The 21,579-nt window shown below is 32.6% G+C and overlaps 1 protein-coding gene across 11 annotated transcripts in view; it reads right to left on the bottom strand.

Annotated features, from left to right (window-relative positions):
- Window positions 1–49: 49 nt before the first annotated feature.
- Window positions 50–21,579, bottom strand: part of KRIT1 (KRIT1 ankyrin repeat containing) — a 36,673-nt gene continuing 15,143 nt past the window's right edge. For 9 of the 11 annotated variants that reach the window (XM_033088032.1, XM_033088025.1, XM_033088027.1 and 6 more), the window contains 9 exons: window positions 18,254–18,410; window positions 17,460–17,567; window positions 15,684–15,840; window positions 14,739–14,890; window positions 9,696–9,862; window positions 8,821–8,908; window positions 8,128–8,334; window positions 2,481–2,597; window positions 51–1,431 (listed from right to left, as the gene is read on the bottom strand). In XM_033088032.1, the coding sequence (XP_032943923.1) occupies window positions 1,363–1,431; window positions 2,481–2,597; window positions 8,128–8,334; window positions 8,821–8,908; window positions 9,696–9,862; window positions 14,739–14,890; window positions 15,684–15,840; window positions 17,460–17,567; window positions 18,254–18,410 (1,222 nt within the window). In that variant the 3' untranslated portion in view covers window positions 51–1,362. Of the gene's footprint in view, window positions 1,432–2,480; window positions 2,598–8,127; window positions 8,335–8,820; window positions 8,909–9,695; window positions 9,863–14,738; window positions 14,891–15,683; window positions 15,841–17,459; window positions 17,568–18,253; window positions 18,411–21,579 lie in introns of all 11 variants that reach the window. The other 2 variants (XM_033088033.1, XM_033088034.1) reach the window with 2 other exon arrangements.

Genomic DNA, 21,579 nt, shown 5'->3' with positions numbered 1-21,579 from the left:
ACTAGTTTCCGAGCTTGTTACACAGCAGATTAATGAAGTTAGCTCCTCATCTGTGATATCAGTACTCACCCAAGTTCCTTCATGATGCCGCTCTTATTCCCACATCCTCTCACCCGTATCCTTAACCTCTGATAGCCGCTATTTGTTTTCTCACTTTATAGTTTTGCGTTTTCCAAAATGCCATCTGAATGGAAGGGAATGTTACAGTATAATCTTTTGAGCCTGGCTTCTTTCAATTAGCATAACACATGTGAAATGTGAAATTTATTCATATTGTTCCTCAATAATTTATTTTTTTGTTGCTCAGTAGTATTCCACTGTATGGATGTACCTGAGTGTGTTTATTCACTCACCTTTTGAAGGATTATTGTTCCTTTTATGATGTACAGTTTTGTGAGATTTAACAAATACACTATTTGTCAATCAAAATTAGGATACAGAACAGTTCACTCCCCCAAGTACTCCCCTAAATGAAACGAGCAGATATTTGGTGATCTACTTCCTATAATGTACAGGCACGATAAATGAATTAAGCCAACTCATAAAAATATAACATGTACTTAATATCTAGAGATTGTCATTTAATCTGTGTATCTATGTACATATATGCTTGTATGCCAGGCAGTTTTGTATAATTTACTTAACTTTAATAATCCAAATTCAATACTGGGTATGGAATTATTTCAACAGAAAATAAATCAAAAACTAAGATTCGCAGGCTCTGCTACTTCCAGAGAGTGAATGAACTTGTCTAGAGTGAGTCTCTAAAATCCTCCTTCTTAAGGGGTACCTAGGTAGTTATGATGCAGGGCATTCAAGAATTATACTGTGAGAAATACTAGCTTATCCTAGATCCATTTTAACAAAGTCTTTAAAAAACATGCTAAAAAATTTTCATAGATAACAGAAAAATGTTTTAAATAACAGTATTATTTATGGTTTAAGTAGAAAATACATTTCTTTATTCAAATCATGTTAACTTTCAAGTATATTTTGAAATGACACACAAAGTTATAGCAAAGCTATATGTATTTTAATTTCACATTCCACTCTAAATTCTTTACTATTTAACAAAAATAACTTTTTATAAAGCTTACTATTTTTCTAATATTATACATACTATCAATCTACACTTTTTTTGTGTTTCTCTGAAAAATTAGAATAGCTTATGTGAAGATGTTATATAAAACTAATTGGTATATTACACACCAAACTTAAGTACAGATTCTGTACAATGTAATAGTAAACATATATATTACACGAGACTTAAGTGCTTGTTAAAAGTAATAGTTTAAGGAATCTTTCACGGAAAAAAATCTGTTATCACAAAATGCGGTTGCTTAAGTATCAGCTGCTTTCTTCTCATGAATTTCTTTCAGTAGGCATTAACTGTCCATTTAGCTTCATTAACAATTTTACCACGAGGCCAGCCTACAAAGTAAAACATGTTAACAATAAATATGAAACATGTTAGATGAGTAAATGACATACATGGCAGCAGGCAGTTCCCTAGCATTTGAAAAGGTACTTTTTCATCAGGAGGCAGCTTGTCAAGAATAAAGTATTGGGCCGGCCCGGTGGCTCAGGGGTTAGAGCTCCATGCTCCTGACTCCGAAGGCTGCCAGTTCGATTCCCACATGGGCCAGTGGGCTCTCAACCACAAGGTTGCCAGTTCAATTCCTCGAGTCCCACAAGGGATGGTGGGTTCCGCCCCCTGCAACTAAGATTGAACACAGCACCTTGAGCTGAGCTGCCGCTGAGCTCCTGGATGGCTCAGTCGGTTGGAGCGCGTGCTCTCAACCACAAGGTTGCTGGTTTCGACTCCCGCAAGGGATGGTGGGCTGCGCCCCCTGAAACTAGCAACGGCAACTGGACCTGGAGCTGAGCTGTGCCCTCCAAAACTAAGACTGGAAGAACAACAACTTGAAGCTGAACAGCACCCTCCACAACTAAGATTGAAAGGACAACAACTTGACTTGGAAAAAAGTCCTGTCCTGGAAGAACACACTGTTCCCCAGTAAAGTCCTGTTCCCCTTCCCCAATAAAAATCTTAAAACAAAACAAAACAAAACAAAAAAAAACAAGAGAACCATTTAAAAAAAAAAAAGAATAAAGTATTTACTCAGGCTTTGAAGGGATTTAAGAAACAACCTACTGGATACAACTAGAGGATCAGATAGGATACCAGTCAAGAAGAGGGAAAGACGACCTAATAACTTGATAGAAGAGATAGGGAATACTCGCCAGAATTTTTTTAAATGGCAGAAAAAGTTTCATTGTTATAAGACTGAAACAAATTATTCAGATAAGTTTCTGGCTTTATTCGCTTAAGAAAGGCCTGCCGTTTTTCATTGATTTTAAGTATTTTAATTTCAAATTAGCAGTTTTCCTTGAAGTAAAATGGACAGTGATTTAAAAAAATAATTTTACTAACACGGTAGTTCATTATTAGAAGTACAGAAAAACTGAAGAGTACTCACCTGTTTTGTGTGTACTATAAAGCTCATTTTATTTTCCATACTATGGATCTGAAAACATGCATCAGCATCTCCCAGCTGCCACATAAAACAACCATACTTAAGACTGATGAGTAAAGCCTACAAAATAATTAGAAATTGTTGTATTGAAATATATATTAAAAATACCTATCTTCTCTTACTATCTATATTTATCTAGTCAGGTCTAATGTCAATAAAACCTATTCAAAGCACCGCAGTAACCCACACAGCCTGCAGTACAGAATTACATATATGGTAGACTCTCAGAAGACTGAGAACAATGACATTCTTTTGACAAAGATTTTTAAAAGATGCCCATTCTGTAGTATGTGTATATACATATAAACACACACACACAAATATTATTCAACTATGTGAAACAAGGGAATTCTGTCATTTGTGACAACTTGGATGGAACTTGAGGGCATTATGCTAAATGAAATACGTCAGAGAAGGACAGATACTACATGATATCACTTACATGTGGAATCTGAAAAAGCTGAACTCACAGAAACAGAGTGTAATGATAATTACCAGGGGCTGGTGGGTGGGAGAAATCGAAGGGATGTTGGTTAAAGAGTGAAAACTTGCAGTTATAAGATGAATGTGTTCTGGGGACCTAATGTACAGCATGGTGAGTATGGTTAATAATACTGTACTATATACTTGAAAGTTGCTGAGAGACCTGAAGTGTTCTCACTACAGAAAAGAAATGGTAATTATGTGTTGATAGAGGTGTTAGCTAATACTATGGTGGTATCATTTTGCAATTTATAAGTACATCAAATCAATACATTGTATATGTTAAACATATACAATGTTATATGTCAATATATCTGAGTTAAAGCTGGAGGGGAAAAAAAGATTTCCATTAATCAGTTACTTTCAAGATACATAATTAAATGTACTACAAGTTTTCACTTTCTGCATCTTAAAACAATTACTTTTACTTTATTCAGTACTTTTTGAATATTCACATCCTACGTAACATGTTGACTTAGGCAATTTCATTTCACTGAAAATAAGTATACTGATATATTTATTGTAAAAATAAACATAATTTTAAAAATTAGTAATATATTATATCCTTCATAAATTCAACAGAACTATTTAGAGCAACCTATTCCTACACTTTCCTAATGTAATGGTATATTTAAGTAGGAAATTAACATATTCTTTTGAGTATTTTTAATAAGTCTTTCCTAGAAGTAACTTGCATTTTCTTGCCCTAAAAATATATTCTTTGTATACACACACAAAGTGTTCATCCCATCTTTTAAAATATGTATGTTTAGAAACATGAGCTTTCTATGACTGAGTTCTCAACATTGATTGTAAATAATAAACTAAGAATATGCTAACAAGATAATGGTTTACAGCATTTTAAAATTGAGCTTCCATAAATGAAACAGTATAATTAATTTACATGAATGTATGTTATGTATAATGGGAAACTAATAACATTCTTCTTTAAAAATAGCCATCTACATTTATATTGTAAAATATAACTTTATTGATAGGATATGCTAAAATATTTAGCTATTGACCAAGGTACACACTGAAACATTGAGTCAAGATGTATTACTTAAACTGCTTATCTTTGGATCAGTCATCTGTAATTTGTTTAATCAAGAGGTCCATTTATATAGAGTCAAAACAGTTTAGTATAAAAATACTACATCTGTGGCATAGCAACTCAGTTATATGGAGGTCAAACTATCAATAAAAGTACGGAGACCATAAGTTAAAAATAAGGTTTTGTTGTTAAAAGACAACATACAGGAAAAAAAGGAATTCTTGAGAAATCCCCAATAATGAAAACAGCTGAATGGAGCTGATGAACCAGAGTCTACATTGTGGTTTTGATATCTGCTCCCGAAGGATAAGTAGCTCTCAGGAGGTAAAACCTACAAAGGGCAAGGTGCTGAGTGAGGGAAGTCAAAAAGCACAAGAGAAATGGCAGGGATAGTTGAGAGCAGAAAAGAGAAAACCACAGTAATCAGGAGTACCATGTAGCTGACCAGGACAGAAAGGAGAAACTGATGTTGACAAGTGATCATGAGGAACAGCACTATGTGGGTATTTAAATAAGCAGTTTTATTTCAGAAGAGCATTATGGTCAACATAAACTGACATCAGCGAAGGGTAATCTATTACCTGTGTGTGGCAGTGGTGCTGTTAAGGTTGAAGATATATCACCAAGTACAGTTCAGTTATGAAGACTGTAATGCTTCACTATAGTAAAACAATGAACCCCAACATAGTGTATTTCTCTATTCAATAGTGTCTACATTTTATGTAAGTAGAACAGACTGGTCTCTGATGAGCACATGAAATTGGCTGAGCTATATTTTCTGATAGGCAATATTCATTATTTCAAAAAGAAACAAAACATAGATGATAGAAGTAATTGGTATCTCTCTCTCTCTCTCTGTTATATATATATGTAATATATATGTATATTATATATATATACACCTGCGCGCGTGTGTGTATATATATATACATATATACACATACGTGTATATATGTATATATATGTATACACACATACACGGAGGGCATATATAGTATACCAAGTAATTGGTGTATACACACACACACACACACACACACACAGACACACACTCACACAGGGTGCCAAAAAAAGTATACAGATTTTAAGAAAGGAAAAAACTGTACTAAAATTGTAATACTCAATATATACCAATAACAAAAGTCAATACAAGTCATGTTTGATTCTGCAATTACATGAGGTGCTCAAAGTGGTTACCATCAGTGTAATTTTAACAGTTTTCTCCTTTCTAAAAATGTGTATATATATATATTTTTTTGGCACCCTCTGTATATACAAGTAAAACCAACCCACAGCAGTATTCTATGGCTGTTCCTGAGAATGTCTAAAGCTACTGCATCCCAAGTAGAGTTTTAAATGTAAATGAAGGTATTTTTGCAGACAAAAGTGTCTACTCTGTTTAACCAAGCTTGTCAATTCAACCCTAGCAGAGTTTGGTGAATCTAAGACAACTGAGGACAAGCTGATTGCTCTCACCTTTGATGATTAGAAAATGTAATCATCTTGTAGCTTTCATATGTGCTATAAATTTATCAGTGGCTTGCAGAGCACAAGATAATGATTATATGGACAGAAAACATCATTACCCTTGGGTTCAATCATGTTTTTATATACCCAAGAACAGCATTTCTATTTGCATTTCTAGAAATTGAAAATCTTATCCTGAAAAAGCACCCCGTTAATTAAGAATATTGTTATCATCCTCTGCCTGATACTGCTGCTATCTCCCTTAACTCCTAGACCAGAATATTATTCATAATATGAAATATAATATATTGCTGAACCATCATTTGAATACGATATAAAACTTTTTATTTCTGCCTAAACTTGGAATGCTACCACAAATCAAACATAAAATACAGTTTAGAGAAACGGGTCTATCAGTGTTACACCCACAGCATCACCATCCAGTTCAATGAAAAAGGATTTGTAGTTATTGGTACGAAATGCTCTGAAATAGTAGAGGAAAACTTTTCTGAAATGGTGAGGAGAACTTCTTCATTTTCTTTAACAAACTTAGTGTGTACAATATACATAGAAAAGTGGTTACAAGCTAGTAAGAACCTACTTGTATTTTGTATAAATGAAATAGTTTAAATAGAAAATGATAAGCAAATGACCCAAAAGCAAGCTGACATCAGAGACTTCAAAAAATCAAGTTCCAGGTCAATTACTAAAGTTAGTCCCTCTTCAGCCCTATGTCTCTACATATTCTCTATCTTCATTCACAGGCATATCTATCACCATCAAATACTAAACCAGGACCCTGCATTATCATCATCAAATGACTAAACCAGGATTGGGGTACTTTCAGAAGTTATGTGATTACATAATAAAGTCTTATAGAAATGAAAATAAAAATTATGTTTATGATGAAATTTCCTACTCTAAAATGTCTTTTTTAAATGTATAAGCTTAGTTATTACTTTAACTGATTTGGAAAATGATTTATTCTTTACAAATCTAAATAAACAAAATAGATTTAATTTTTATTAGCTTCCTACACTAACTAGAAAGCTGTTCATCCTGTGAAATGTGTTAAATATACTAAAAATAATTGATAACCAACCCCATATTTTATATAACTTTAGAAAAAGGAGCACAATACAGTCACAAGCCTCGACTGAAAAGCTGTGAAGTATTCTGGTGGGTATTCACAATGCCTTCCACACTTCATCTTGCCCCCCAAAAAGGTTCTTATAACTAATTCTAATTTTCAAATTGAAGCTCTTGTATCAGATATTTCCTTTTTAAATCTGTATTTTTTCATTTAAATCTAACTGATTTTTTAAATACATAATATAATCACAGTTGAAATTTTCTAAAAGTTGCAAATGGTATATAATGAAAAGTATCCCTCCTACTCTTGTTCCCAGTTACCTGGTTCCCTTCTCTAAAGCCTTCAAGAGACTTTTTATGCAAACACAAGCAATATATATTTATGTAAATATAATCTTCACTTCTCCCCATTTTTAAAAAAATTGAGGTATAATTGACATATTACATTAGTTTTAGGTGTACATGACTCAATATTTGTATATACTGCAAAATGATCACCACGATACGTCTATAATTAACATACAATCACCATACAATTACGAAATTTTTTTCTTTTGACGAGGAATTTTAAGAGCTACTCTCAGCAACTTTCAAATATGCAATTATTAACTCTAGTTACGCTGTACATTACATCTCAATGACTTATTTATTTTACAACTGGAAGTTTGTACCTTTTGACCCCCTTCACACATTTTGCCCAACCCTGGCAATCACCAATGTGTTCTCTGTATCTATGAATTCAGGTGATTTTTTCCCCCCACAAGATTCTACATATAAATGAGATCATATGGCATTTGTCTTTCTCTGACTTTTTTCACTTAGCATAAAACTCTCCAGATCCATCCATGCTGTCACAAATGGCAAGATTTCATTTTTCATGACTGAATAATATTCGTGTGTGTGTGTGTGTGTGTGTGTGTGTGTGTGTGTGTACCACATCTTTATCCATTCATCCATCAGTGGACACTTAGGTTGTTTCCATATCTTGGCTATTGTAAATAATGCTGCATTGAACAAAGTGGTATATGTATCTTTTTGAGTTAATGTTTTCTTTCTCTTTGGGTAACTGTCCACTTCTCCATTTTTAACAAAGGTCAGTGTATTACATTTGGTTCAGCACCTTGCTTTTTCACAAAATATATCTTGGAGCATTCTACATAAAAATATTCATTTTTTTTAATATGGCTGCAAGGTATTAACCCCCTACTGATAATCATTTAATTCCCCCCAATCCTTTGCTATTATAAATATTGCAATGAATAGTCTTGTATGTATGCCATTTCTAGATTTTTCATGTACGCTCTTACCGTTATTTTAGATATACAGAGGGTGCCCAAAAAATGTATACACATTTTAAGAAAGGAAAAAACTGAATTAAAATTGTAATAATATATACCGATAACAAAAGATGAATACAAGTCATATGTATACATTTTTTTTGCACCCCTGGTATAATGTGACTGGTCAAAAACAGCCAATAAGCTGAAAATTTACCTTAGTTTCCATGTTGAGGAGATGAAGTCCTTTTATATTTACTCCTACATACACGAGGATGACTTTATGATTGCTGGGGCTTGCCTTTGTAAATATCTGTCCTGTGAAAAAAGCTGCTCCATAGGTAGGAATTTCCCAACAATTCTGTAAGAACATGCGCTGAAGGTGATGCATTTCTTTACTAACACCCTCACTCGAACTAAGAGTCTAAAACCAAATAAAGTAAAATAAAGAGATGTGAAGAACGTACTTATGATAATCCAAATAGGTCAACTAAGCAGTTTCTAAAATCAAGGCTGCCCCCAAAGAAGAATAAAATTGTGTGACATTATCCCAAGAGCAATTTTTCTTTTGAGATCTTACATTAAAAAAAAAAGGAAGAAATATCAAGGTCTAAAATACTGTTTTTGTCTATTCTATTAGGTTTTTAAGTGCCTCATGGATACAGATAGTGTATTATTTCATGTTTTTTTAAATCTCTAGCCCTTACCACAGTATCTAGCACATAGAAGGTATACAGGAAAAGGTATTATTTATTATTAATAATAAAAATATCTTGCTACTTTCAGTTTCAGGTATGTGAACCAGAAAACCCTTTTTTAATTTTAGGACTATATATTTTATGTACCCATGTTTAAAATAACACTAACAAAATTTCAACAAGTCTATAAAATGCTCTGTTAAACAGCTTACCTTGTATTCATGAAGTATTCGGTTTGTCCAGTGAGGTGCCTTACTTTTCAATTTGGTAATAGGTACAATGGACTTTAGATTTTCTTCACTGTAAGTAAACAAGCCAACATCTTTTACAGAAAACATCTTTAGTAGCTAAAGTAATATAATCATTTAGACACAAATGGCAAGTAACTTGATTTTTGAGCTAAAAAATACAACATTGTAAAACACCAGAGAATTCTAAAAAATTTTAGGCAAAAGCCACAATCCTAACATTCCTCAATGTAGAGGAATATTTCTTCTTTCAATAACCACAAAAAATTTTTGAAAATTGATAACCACAATAAACTTTAGATGTGTTAAAACTGCAATGCTTTCTCTCAACATGAAACATGAAACTAGTTTTTGTGGTGGGATTCTTAAGCGCATCTGCTTTATAACATTCTTCTATTAGTTATTCAAGTCAGGTTTTAGTGAACTTATTTAAACATACAGTAAAGATAAATTTTAAAAGCATAAGGGTTATCAAACTATAGTCAAATATAAGAAAACTAACTTTGGAATATAACTTAAAGAATGCTTTACACCATACTTTTTTTTCTTTCCTCATTCCATGCCTTGTATTACAGTTGTCCCTTGGTATTTGCGGGGAATTGGTTCCAGGACCCCGAGGATGTTCAAGGCCCTTAGTCAGCCCTCTATGTACATGGGTTTGATCTGTGGTTGGTTGAATCCATGGATGTGGAACCCACAAATACGGAGGGCCAATTGTACTTAACTCCAAACCAAGGTATAACACATAGTATTTCTTAAAAACATAATATTTCTAAACTTTCTCAGTTAAATTGAATCTTGAATATAGTACAAGACTACACATTTTATCAAATACTTACTTTAGGAAACCTTGCTTGTGTTTCTTACTCTCATAATTTCCATAAACTATTTGCAACAGTAGACTTGCCAATGTTATCAGTTTGGCATCAGGAGCTGTATAAAAGCCCTTCAATAAATTATATCTGGCTTCGTCAAAGAGAATAAGAATAGCTAGAGGATCTTCAATCTTAAAAAGAAAAAGTATAATTTGGTTATTAGGCTATGATTTCCTGTTACAAATGTACAACTTGTCACTTTCCAATATGGAAAAGCAAAAGCTACATATTTGTATATAAATAAGCTGTTATTGCTTAAGAGTAGGGGTTGTCAAATTTTTTCTATTAAGAGCCAAAGAGTAATACTTTAAGCTTTGTGAACCATATAGTCTCTTAAAACTACTCAACTGTGCTATTGTAGTGTAAAAGCAGGCATGGACAATACGTCAACAAATGGGGGTGGTGGTGTTCTAATAACACTTTATATGTGGGTACTGAAATTAGAATTTCATAGAATTTTCACGTAACATGAAATGTTCTTTTGAATTTTTTTCAACCATTGATAGCTTGTAAGATATACAAAAATAGGCAGTAGGTCAGATATGGCAATAGGATATTGTTTGTTAACCTCTGATTTACAGCCTAATAAATTTTCATCCATTTATGGATATGGATAATTTCTAGTACAACTTTACTTAAATTCTTTATATTCCTCAAACATTTTTCTATTATCTATGCTTCATACAATATAGTAATAAATCTCAAAGATAAAAAGAAGTGTGTTAATTCCCAGAGGGTGCATGTAGATTAAAAAAGTTTAAGACAAACATTTTTTACATAACTAAAAATACTTTGCACTTTCAAATAACGTTAAAGGAGAACATATGATTTTTTTTTTAGGTTTTAAAAACCTTAAGGTTTCACTTTATCCGAAAGGATTAACAAAGATTGAAAAATGCTAGCCTACAGAATATAGTTCTATTTGGAAATAATCACCAATTATAGTTTCTGAATGAATTCTTAAAATATTTCCAAATATAGCTCACAATGATCCAAATTCTTTACAGAAAAAATTATTTCTTTCATGCTGACTGAAATAATAAAATACTCCATATAATATAAAAAAAACAATTTCATGGCAAAAAATGATGGAGTGGATTGTTCTGGATTATAAAAGATTAAAGAGACAATCAAATCTAAATATGGATCTAATATTAGATATTATGGAAATATTAATTTTATTACGTTGTAAATGGTACTGTAGTATGTAGGTTATGTCCTTGGTCAAGATGCATATTGAAATATGCAAGGATGAAGTGCCATAATGTATGCAACTCACTTTAAATGGTTCACAGAAGAGGAAAGATGAAGCAAAATATTAAGAATTAGTGATTTAATGAATCGTATATGGTGTGAATTTTATTACTTTTTCAACTTTCCTATGGGTTTTTAATGTCTCAAAATAAAATGTTAGAAGATTGAAAGAAAATACATTTTTCTAATAAAAATTGACAATGAATTTGAAGAGTTTGAGTAGAGAAGAGTTATCTTTCCTAATAGTATATTTAGTACTAGTCAACAATTGTTCTTTTTAAATGAAATCAGGCTGTCTTCATCCTCTTAGAAAAATGAGGCTAATCAATAAATGCAACTCTTCTATTTTTCAGGTGGTACAAACAGCAATGCCTTAATTACATGAGTGAAAGAACACAGCTATTTTACCAGATGATCATGATATTTTGATTTACCTTAAGTATTCTAAGCCTTGCTTCCTTTTCACCTGAGTCCACTTAATATTATTTATAACATAATTATGCAATTTATCATCCAAGTATTATTATTATTGTTCTTTTTCTCTAGCAGCCAACTTTTAAAATATTACTTAGGTGGAGAAGGAAGACGGACTCAGTATACTTAGATTATTTGCAGATTTCGGGGACCTAATACATTTTTTGAAACTGTGCTAAAATACATATAGCAAAAAATTTAAAATACATATAAAAAAAATTTGCCATTTTAACCATTTTTAAGTATACAATTAAGTGGCATTAATTATACTCATAACCACTGGTTATGTGCGACCATAACCACTATATCCACAACTTTTACATCACCCAAACAAAATCTGTTACCATTAATAACTCCTCATTCTCCCCCTGCCACACACCTGTGGCAACCACTAATCTACTTTGTCTTTATGCATTTGCCTGTTCTAGATAGTTAATATCAAGATATTTTATATTAAGTAGAATCATACAATATTTATCCTTGTGTCTGGCTTATTTCACTTAGTGCAATGTTTTCAAGGCTCATCTATGTTTTGGCACGTATCACAACTTCATTCATTTTTTATAGCTGAGTATTCCATTGTATGTATATTTTGCTATCCATTTATCTGTTAATGGACACTTAGTTTGTTTCCACCTTTTTGGCTATTGTGAATAATGCTGCCATGAATATTGGCACACAGGTATCTGATTTCTTGTTTTCAATTCTTTGGGTATATACTTAGGAGTAGAATTGCTGGATCACATGGTAATTCTGTTTTCTTTTTTGAAGAACTACTAAATTCTTTTGCACAGCAGCTGCACCATTTTACACTCCTACTTGCAGTGTACAAGGGTTCCAATTTCTCTACATCCTCACCAATATTCGTCATTTTCCTTTATAAAATTTTATTATTGTAGCCATCCTCTGTTTGAACTGGTTTCTCATTTGTATATATCTTCACTGAAGAAATGTTATTCAAATCCTTTGTCCAATTTAATTGGGCTGTCTTTTAGTTTTTCAGTTGTAGCTATTTATATATTCTGTACAGTAAACCTTTATGAGATATATCATTTGCAAATATTTTCTCCCATTCTCTATGTCATCTTTTCACTTTCTTGATAATGTCCTTTGATTTTATGTTTTTAATTTTGATGAAGTTCAATTTATCTGTTTTTTTATTATTCATGTTTTGGTGTCACATCTAAAAATCCATTGCCAAATTTAAGGTCATGAAGACTTACGCATATGTTGTTTCCTTCTAAAAGTTTTATGATTTTGTAAGTTTTGAAATTGGGAAATGTGAATCGTCCAACTTTATTCTCTTTTTCAAGATTGTTTTGGCTATTCAAGATACTTTCTAATTCCACATGTATTTGAGGAGCACCATTTCCATAAAAAAAAGCCTGTGGGAATTTTGTTAAGGGACGGCACTGAATTGGTAGATTACTTTGCTAGCATCATCTTAACAATATTAAATCTTATCCTTGAACATAGGATGTCTTTGCAGTTACTTAAGTCTTCTTTAATTTCTTTCAGTAACGTTTTTGTAGTTTTTATTGTACAACTTTACACCTCTTTTGTTAAACATATTCCTAGGTATTTTATTCTTTTAATGCTATTTTAATGGATTCCTTAATTTCCTCTTTTGGATTGTTTGTTGCTGGTGTATAGAAACAACTGATTTTCATATCCTACAACTTTGCTGAATCCACTTATTAGCTCTAATAGCTTTCTTGTGGATTTTTTGGGATTTCCAAAATAATAGGATTATGTTCTTTGTAAACAGAGATAGCTTTACTTCTTTTTCCTTTCCCATTTGAATGACTTTTATTTATTTCTCTTCCTTCCTCTCTTCCTCCCTCCTTCCTTTCCCCTTCCTTCGTTCCTTCCTTCCCGCCCTCCCTGCCTCCCTCCTTTCCCTTTCCTTCCCTTCCCTTTCTTTCTTTGCCCTTCCCTTCCCTTCCTTCATTTCCTTCTTTCCTTCCATTTGTTTAATTGCTCTGGCTAAAGCTTCCAGTAAGTACTATGTTAAATAGCAGTGGTGAAAACAGGCATCCTTGTCTTGTTCCTGACCCTAGGAGGAAATCTTTCAGTCTTTCACCAATGAGTATGTTAGCTGTGGGTTTTTCATAAACGCCATTTACCATACTGAGGAAGTCCCCATCTATTCCTAGTTTTCTGAGAGTTTCATCATGAAAGGGCATTGGATTTTTCTCAAATGCCTTTTCTGTGTCAATTGACATGATCATGTGGGTATTTTTTCCTTCATTCTATTTGTGATTCTAACACATTTTTGATGAATAATCAAGATCTTCATTTTTGGTAAATTTCATACAAATTTTTATATAATTCCCAGCATATTTGATTGACACAATTAAATCTATCTTTGGTTTTGATAATATTAGAGGAACAATCTGAGTACTCAGGTACAAAACATTTACCAAGTTTAGACATGTTCAATGAAATTTTCATGTGCTAAAATTTGCTTAACCTTGTTTATTATTTCCTTGAATAAAGAATCAGGAAATACATTGCATATTTTTTCTTCCACAGTTATGAGACTTGGAACTACCCCACTACCCCAATTTTCATAGCTACCACTGTATTTAGACTATCATACCTAGCTTAACTTGTAATATCTCCCTTAGGTTTCTTCTTTGTCCATTCAACCTTCAGATGGCATTATCTCACCTCTCCTCTAATATTTACAGTAATTCAAATCCAAACGTACTTGTTTGGAACAGATCTTTTTATCAAATATAAATTGTATTCTCTTTTTTTTACTATTTATATAGTCTTCTGCTTGGGTTGAGAACAGCTACTTATTGTTTGTTGAGAATAATTTTTTATGTCCCCTTTGCAAAAAAAAATCTTCTTCATCCAGAATGTTTTCTTTTCTTCCTCCCACACCAAGGTAAACTTCTTTGAAATTTACACAACTGATTAGCCCTTTATTAAGTTTACCTGTGACACTGTGCTTCCTTCTAACTATTCTAACTATTTATTTTCTGTATAATCTGTCTTCCATCTGGTTGCTAATTCTCTTTAGGATAAATTCTCTTATTTCTTTTGTATTCTAAGACAATGGAGGTGAAAACAGAAAACTATCCAGGGGCTTTGTAAGTTGGCTTTGACTGAAACTCTACCACTTAAACCACAGGGATGTGAGGATTAAGCAGAAAAACAGAGTAAACCTCACTGTACAGGAAGAGCACAATTTCTGCCTCTAGTGCCTACAATAGGAACTCAATGAATTCTGTACATTTAAATGACTGTAAATAACATTTCCAAGCAAACCTTTTTTTCAACTTCCAAAGGGAGTCTCACGTCTCTTCTTAGGAAAAGCTGTGGTGTTTCCCTTTGGGGATCCAAATTTGTCAATTCAGCAAGTATTTCTGGCCAGTCCCGAACATGTTGCAAGGGTTTATGATAAGGTTTGAGCTGAAGGCCTGAAAAACATCTTTCCTTTTATAAATGATAATGTAAAAATAAATCAATTGTATCAACACATAGAAACTCTGTATTAAACTCTCTGCACTTGAGTACTGAATACACACAAACTAAAGGAAAAAATTTAAATAAACATTGACTTTAATCAATGTTACTACCCAATTTGAAGTTAAATGCTTTTGTATTTAAGAATAAGAATTATGAGAATTCTTAAAATAAATAAAATTTATTAAATGTATTTAAGACCCTTAATTCCATGATAGCCTATTTAATTATGATAAATGAGTACAATTTGGTTTTAAAAATACAATTAAACCATTAGATAACCAATCACTATAACCTCAATTAAATTCCTTATATATCTACAATACTTTGAGAGAAATCTATAGTGACGTTAGGTTTATTTTAAATAAAAAGATCTGATAGAAAAGTAAAGAAAAATACTTTTGTATTATTTTGAGCTCTGAAAATAAATGCAAGTTGGATGAGCACCACATTTAATGGCATTCAAATCAAAGTCCATTGCCAGAGAAGAAATGTTTTGGTTTTTACCACTTAAAATAATTGTTTGGATGAAAGGGGAGGGAGGGAAGGAGAGATGGATGAAAGGTGAGGGAGGGTCCAGAGGCTTTACCTGTTTCAACAGTTTGAGCATTAACAATTTATATAAAAAGAGAACACTATATCATTACAAAATTCAAAAGTCAATAATAAGTTGATGCTATACTTAAATTTACCAACCCACTCTCAAAAAGGAATGAGGTTCGCACAACAAAATAACAACTTTCTTACTGAGATTTTCCGAACAGATCCAAATAGTGAAATATTGCTGTGTTTCTTGAGAGAGACGCATTCCTTCCATTATCTGCTGCACTGTGGTATTATTTCCATGCTTCAGTTCAACAGAACGGTATGATCCATCCATTCTGTATATTCGAACTTTTTCATACTAGTATAAAAAATGATGATAAATTATGCAACCTGGTTAGAAATTATACATCCCAATCCAACAGAATGCTTTAATTTCAACTATATCTGCTTTATTACAGACTTCTTACATGGAAAATACCAAAAAAACTGCTTCAAGTGCAAATCTGCTGGCATTATTTTTTAAAATTTTACTTCTATTATTTATATTTTCTAATATGTTTCCTCTGGATAGTTCATGGTCAAGTAAGTTTTCGAAACTGAGGCAAATGGCTTTTTTAAAAATTCAACTTCAAAATCTTCTGAGAGGATATTTTAAAGCCATAATGTGCAAGGTAAATATCACATGGGGAATACAGATTTGTTAACTAAATCTGGTGTTAGTCAAGTACTTCATGAGTCTAGTGGGCACAAATTATACTGTAGAAATGTATACGAACAATAATTTGTCCTAAGAGGAATCTGTGATAGAAAACTTTGCAGGTAAAAATTAGGGAATGATGGACCTTGAAGCAGTTTCTTTCCTTTAGTTCAGAAAATCCCAGAAAGATATTCTCAACACATTTTTATTGTTATGGGAAGTGATGCCTCCAAACAACTTCTAGGACAGTTCATTTTAGATAAAAGTACCTAATTACTCTTATCTTACACATTCTAATATAAAAATTATGCCAAGAAAAAAAAACAGTGTTTTAACTATACAATTAGAAAATAAAGTGCCAAGAAGTGTAACATAAGGGTGCCTACCCCATTTATCTAGTTTCTTGTCTTTGCCTTGTACTCATGGAATGATGTTTTGACAAAATATGTATAACTGTGGGTGTGAGTAATTATACTTAAAGGGAGAGACCCTATATTCTTTATCTCTACCATTTTCAGCATTTTATGATGTTAAATTCACAGAAACACTCAACAAAGACTTATTGTCTAGTTAATGGGAATGTCTGGAAAGGTTTGGCCATATGAGTTATATTGGTTGGTATCAAACTTTTATCCTCTATCTGTTGGTATAAAGCCTTTTATATAGTTTGCAAGTTTTCAGTTTTTAAATTGATGATAGTTTTATCGTCACCGTAACTTTTAGGCATAAGTGATTTTTTTTCTAATCGTTAATTCTTCTCTATGTTAATGTCACTGCTAATTATTTTGGATATAATTAAATGGCAAGGTCAGGTTGAAATGACAGAACAGAAGAGCTAGGAACTCTCCTATTTTAACCCATTCACTTTCTTGAGGAGGAAAATGAATGTGTAATAGGTAACTTGCTGAAACTAAATTAATGAATGATGTGTAATGTCAGTTTTTATAAAAATAAAATACTGCTGAGAAGGCCTAAGTAGAGAGAGATGCTTCAATGAACAGATTACAATTTGTAATTAACACTTCAAGCATAGAGATTATACCGGAGATTAGATTAATTTTAAGTGATTAACAGATTTATTTATGCAAGTTTCATTTAGTTATGCAAAATTAAATGTCTGAATGTTAGGGATGGTAACAAATTTAATATCTATGAAGTCTAACCATGAGGTTTTATACAAGTGGTAAAGAAGCAATCTAGCCATTTATCCTTCTACTCTTGCCACAGATCCTCAAATTACTTATTAAGTATGATTTTGGCTTTCTGAAGGTAATTCTTACCGGTTTGTTAACGGCTTCCTTTAACAATTTTGCAGTTTCTTCCCAATTATTTTGTTTGTTTTCTTCACACATATTTAAAGGGGATCTTCCTTGCTGGTCTGTGATGTGCTGGAAATATTGGCAAAAGAAAAGGAGAAAGAAAAAAGGCGTTAGAAATATATGGTATTCTAAGGGAAAACATTCAATCAATCAAAGTTTCATGAAAAAGAGACTCTTCTCGAGTATTAAGCAAATACTAACCATACTCAGTACATGCTATACTTAAACACGAATTGCCAAAGATAAATGAAAGGCTCAAAGCACTAATCAATGTGATTTTTTTGTTTTAAGTCTGATTATAGATACAACAAAGGTTTTGTTAAAACTATTATTTTTCCCTTCACACAAATATTTGCTAATACAATTTCTAGAAAGTGGGTAGAAAATATTTTTCACTCTTAAAGATATTATTGAGGACATACAATATAAAATAAAAAGAGGTTAAATTTTGTGTACATTCTGGAGATGGATAGTGGTGATGATTGCAGAGTAATGTGAATGTACTTAATGTCACCGAACTGTGCTCCTAAAAATGACGTGAATGGTAAATTTGATGTAAGGCATATTTTCTCACAATAAAAAATATTTATGTACAAAAGCAAACTTTATACATAATAGTTATTCTATATAGTAAGTGAAATTTATTTTTATTTTTCAGCTGATCTCTCAAGTACACAATGGAACATTTTTTGTGTTATTACTTGTTATTTACTGCTTGAACATCAAAACAACAACAAACCTCGAAAATAACTTACTCTGTCAACTTCTGGATGGTTTAAGAGAATCTGTACTATTTCAGCATGTCCTCCTCCAGCAGCAAAATGAAGAGGAGAGCTAAGCTGTCCATTTAAAAGGTTTGGATTGCACTTTCCTTTCTCTAACAATATGCGAGTGGCCTCAACTTTTCCATACCTATAAAAAAAACAACAACACCTAAAGTCATCTGAAATGTTTTAAAACTCCAAGTTTTAGATAACATCTCAAAAAAGTCTAAGATTTTTCTAGGCAGAGAACAAGGAATTAAGACACTGACATACCCGTAAATGTTTTCAGTGCCTAGTGATTTCTTATGAATTATTCTGGTTCAATTTAAATGTGTTTATTTCTGATCAACTGGGAGAAAATATAACCTCAAACACAAGATAGAGCATATGATAGAGAACTACTGCACAAAAAGTACAAAAATTATAAATTAGGGAGATAAAATTTTTAGTCAAAAATATGTTCAGAAAGTAACTCATAAACTTAATGCTTTTCACAAAGCCCTGACTGTGCTTTACAAAATAGGCCCAAAGACATAATTCTATATGTAGCTGTTGTATTAGGTAATGTGTGAGACACAAAGATATGTAAAATACATGGCTTCTGCTCTGATAAAGGTACAATGTTATCAAAGAGAGAAAACAAAAACATGGGATAGTTACATAAAATTTAAGTAAAAGTTTAGGATAACAACAAAATAAGGCACTATATACTTACCAAATCAAGATAGTATGTAATTAATGCTTTTAAAAAATGTTGGAAAAGGAAGATTATGAGATGGTTCTGTAAAGTGTTGTAATAAAAGAACAATTTGAACTGGATTTAAAATAGGAAAGAACTGAAGAGATGTTGAAGAGAGGTAAAATATTTTAGGTAAGTGGGAAAAGGAGTAAGCAAAGCAAGGACCCAGAAGATTGGAAACAAAGCAGGTGCCAAACATAGGCCACCATCTGGTTACAGCCAAACACTTATGTAAGGCTGCAATCTGAAGCAATGGTGGAAAATTCATTGTTTGGAAATATATGGGTGGGAGGGGAAAGAAGAAGGAAAGTTTGCTTTAGGATATGGTACATTTAAGGGGAAAATAGCACATCTTAGAACTGATCTGATTTGCCCTTACCTTTCCTTTCTTCTCCTTCACATACCCTCTGGTTTTCCTATGCCCCGAACCTGCCACTTGTGTACTACCTCTTCTTCTTATTCATGTTACTGTTTGCTCATGTTGTTTGCTGTTTCTGAGATGTCCTTTTCCCCCTCCTCATTTTGTTCAGGTTAACTTCTATTACTTCTCTGAAACAGTTTAAAATCTACCTCCTCCATCTTACTACTACATTTTAGCATTTTATTTTTGCTTCTTTTATGGGACTTATCTCGTTTTGCCTACTTTCATCCTGGTTTATATACATTTCTTCTCTATCAGTCTGGAAATTCCTTGAGGGTAGGGACTGTATCTTTGCATTCTCCAAACTGCTTTATGCACCAAAAAATGAGTGACTAGACTGTTCAGTAAGCAATTGAAAATGCAGGCTTGGTACTCAGGAGGAAGGCAAAGGCTCAGGAGTCTTATCTGAGAATACATAAATTCATCTAAACAAAAAGAATAACTGTTAAGGCTGGGAGAATGAATGAAGTCTTTCTGAGAGAAAATTTAGAGAAAGATGATCATCTCAGAACAATGAAATCCATCTTGAAAAATACTCTTTCAGAAAAAACACTAAGGGAGCAATTCAAGAAGTAAAAGTAATTAATATAAACATACATTTTGTATGATGCTTTAAAATTTTCTAGGTACTTTCTTACATAGTTAATTAATCTTCACAGCAACTTATGAAGCAGGCAAAGGTATTTTTATTGCACAGATCGGAAATATGAATCTTGAACCAGTTAAGTAACTTGCCCAGATTCTCATGGTTACCAGCCATAGTTAAAATTCAGTTTTCTGAATCTTAGTATAGAACTTTCCGTACTATAACATAGAATGGTTATAGTATGGCCTCCAGAATGGAAGCCAGTATTTCAATGGTAATAATGATACAATAATAATAATATCTTGCATTTGTGCTGACCATATAGCTACCTTATGCCCTTTCAATCCAATTTATTCTTCAAGTAAAGGAGTGGTCAACAGTATTAAATGCTACAGAGCAGGGAAAGAGATTAAAGGCTCAGAAAAGGTTAAGAAGGTTCATAAAGAGAGAAAAAGAGAAAGCAGTGAATATGGCCCACTCACCTTTGAAGTCTGGCTATGCAAGGAAGGAAAGAAACATGACAGTGGCCAGAAGAGGCAGCACGTTCAAATTAAAGTTCTTTTTAAGGAGGGAGAGAACACTGTATGTTTGAAGGCAGGAGGAAAGAAAGTGCAGGATAGAAGAAAGTGAATTTAATGGGGAACAAGGATTTTTTACTTGCCTACCCCACGGTACAGGAGAGAGATGGGAACAAAAACTCATCATTAGGGATAGAGAAGAAGGATATTTTGAATCCTTCATTTTTTTTGGAAAATAGGAATAAAACTATCTGATGAGAGGAGAGAAAGAAAATAGTGGGAGTTTAAGTGCTCAAGAGTAGAAAAGTTTAAAATGGCTTGTAGGGGAGGACTAAAAGGCTGACAGGATAAGTGAGACAAAGAAGATAGACAACTAAGCTGCAGTGAAGGCCCAAATGAAATCAGATGGAGTACTCTGTAGGAAGCCAAATCATCGTAGTTCTACAATACCCTCCTAGCAATGTCAGAGAGAGAAGACACTGATTTGAGAGAGGTGGGAGAATACAGATGTTAGTGAGATATTTACAAGTTACCCATCTGGGGAGAAAGCCAACTTAAGTCGTTTTGGAAAATGGTGATTCTAGTAAAGAATCGTTTTTAGGTACGTGGTCACCAATATGAGAATTATAAAAGCTTGGGGCAATCCTAGGAGTGATTTAATTAAGTGGTTCTCAAAGAGTGATTCAGGAAGCCATGAGGACCTCTAAAATCTTTTCAGGATGTGCTCTACGTAAAACATATTTTCATAAGAATACTAAGATGTTATTTGCCCCTTTCACTCTCATTTTCTCCTAAGTATAGTAGAAGCTACGTGATATGTAATATTGCAACAAATTAAAGGTAGAATCAGATGTGAAACTCCAGCTATCTTCTATTTAGCTGGAGATTAAAGAGACTTGCAAAAATGTAAAACAATGCTGCTCTTCTTATTAATTTTTTTTTAATTTTGGGAAATATGGCATATTTCAGAAAATTGAGTTACTTATGTTAATAGATGTTCATTGTTATTTTTAAATGAATTAATAAATACTTAAAATATTTTCCAGTTTTAAC

Source organism: Rhinolophus ferrumequinum, chromosome 20 (genome assembly GCF_004115265.2).
Source record: "Rhinolophus ferrumequinum isolate MPI-CBG mRhiFer1 chromosome 20, mRhiFer1_v1.p, whole genome shotgun sequence".
Lineage (NCBI taxonomy): Eukaryota > Metazoa > Chordata > Mammalia > Chiroptera > Rhinolophidae > Rhinolophus > Rhinolophus ferrumequinum.
The sequence above is the reverse complement of the archived record's forward strand: the minus strand, read 5'-3'. Positions and strand labels throughout refer to the sequence as shown.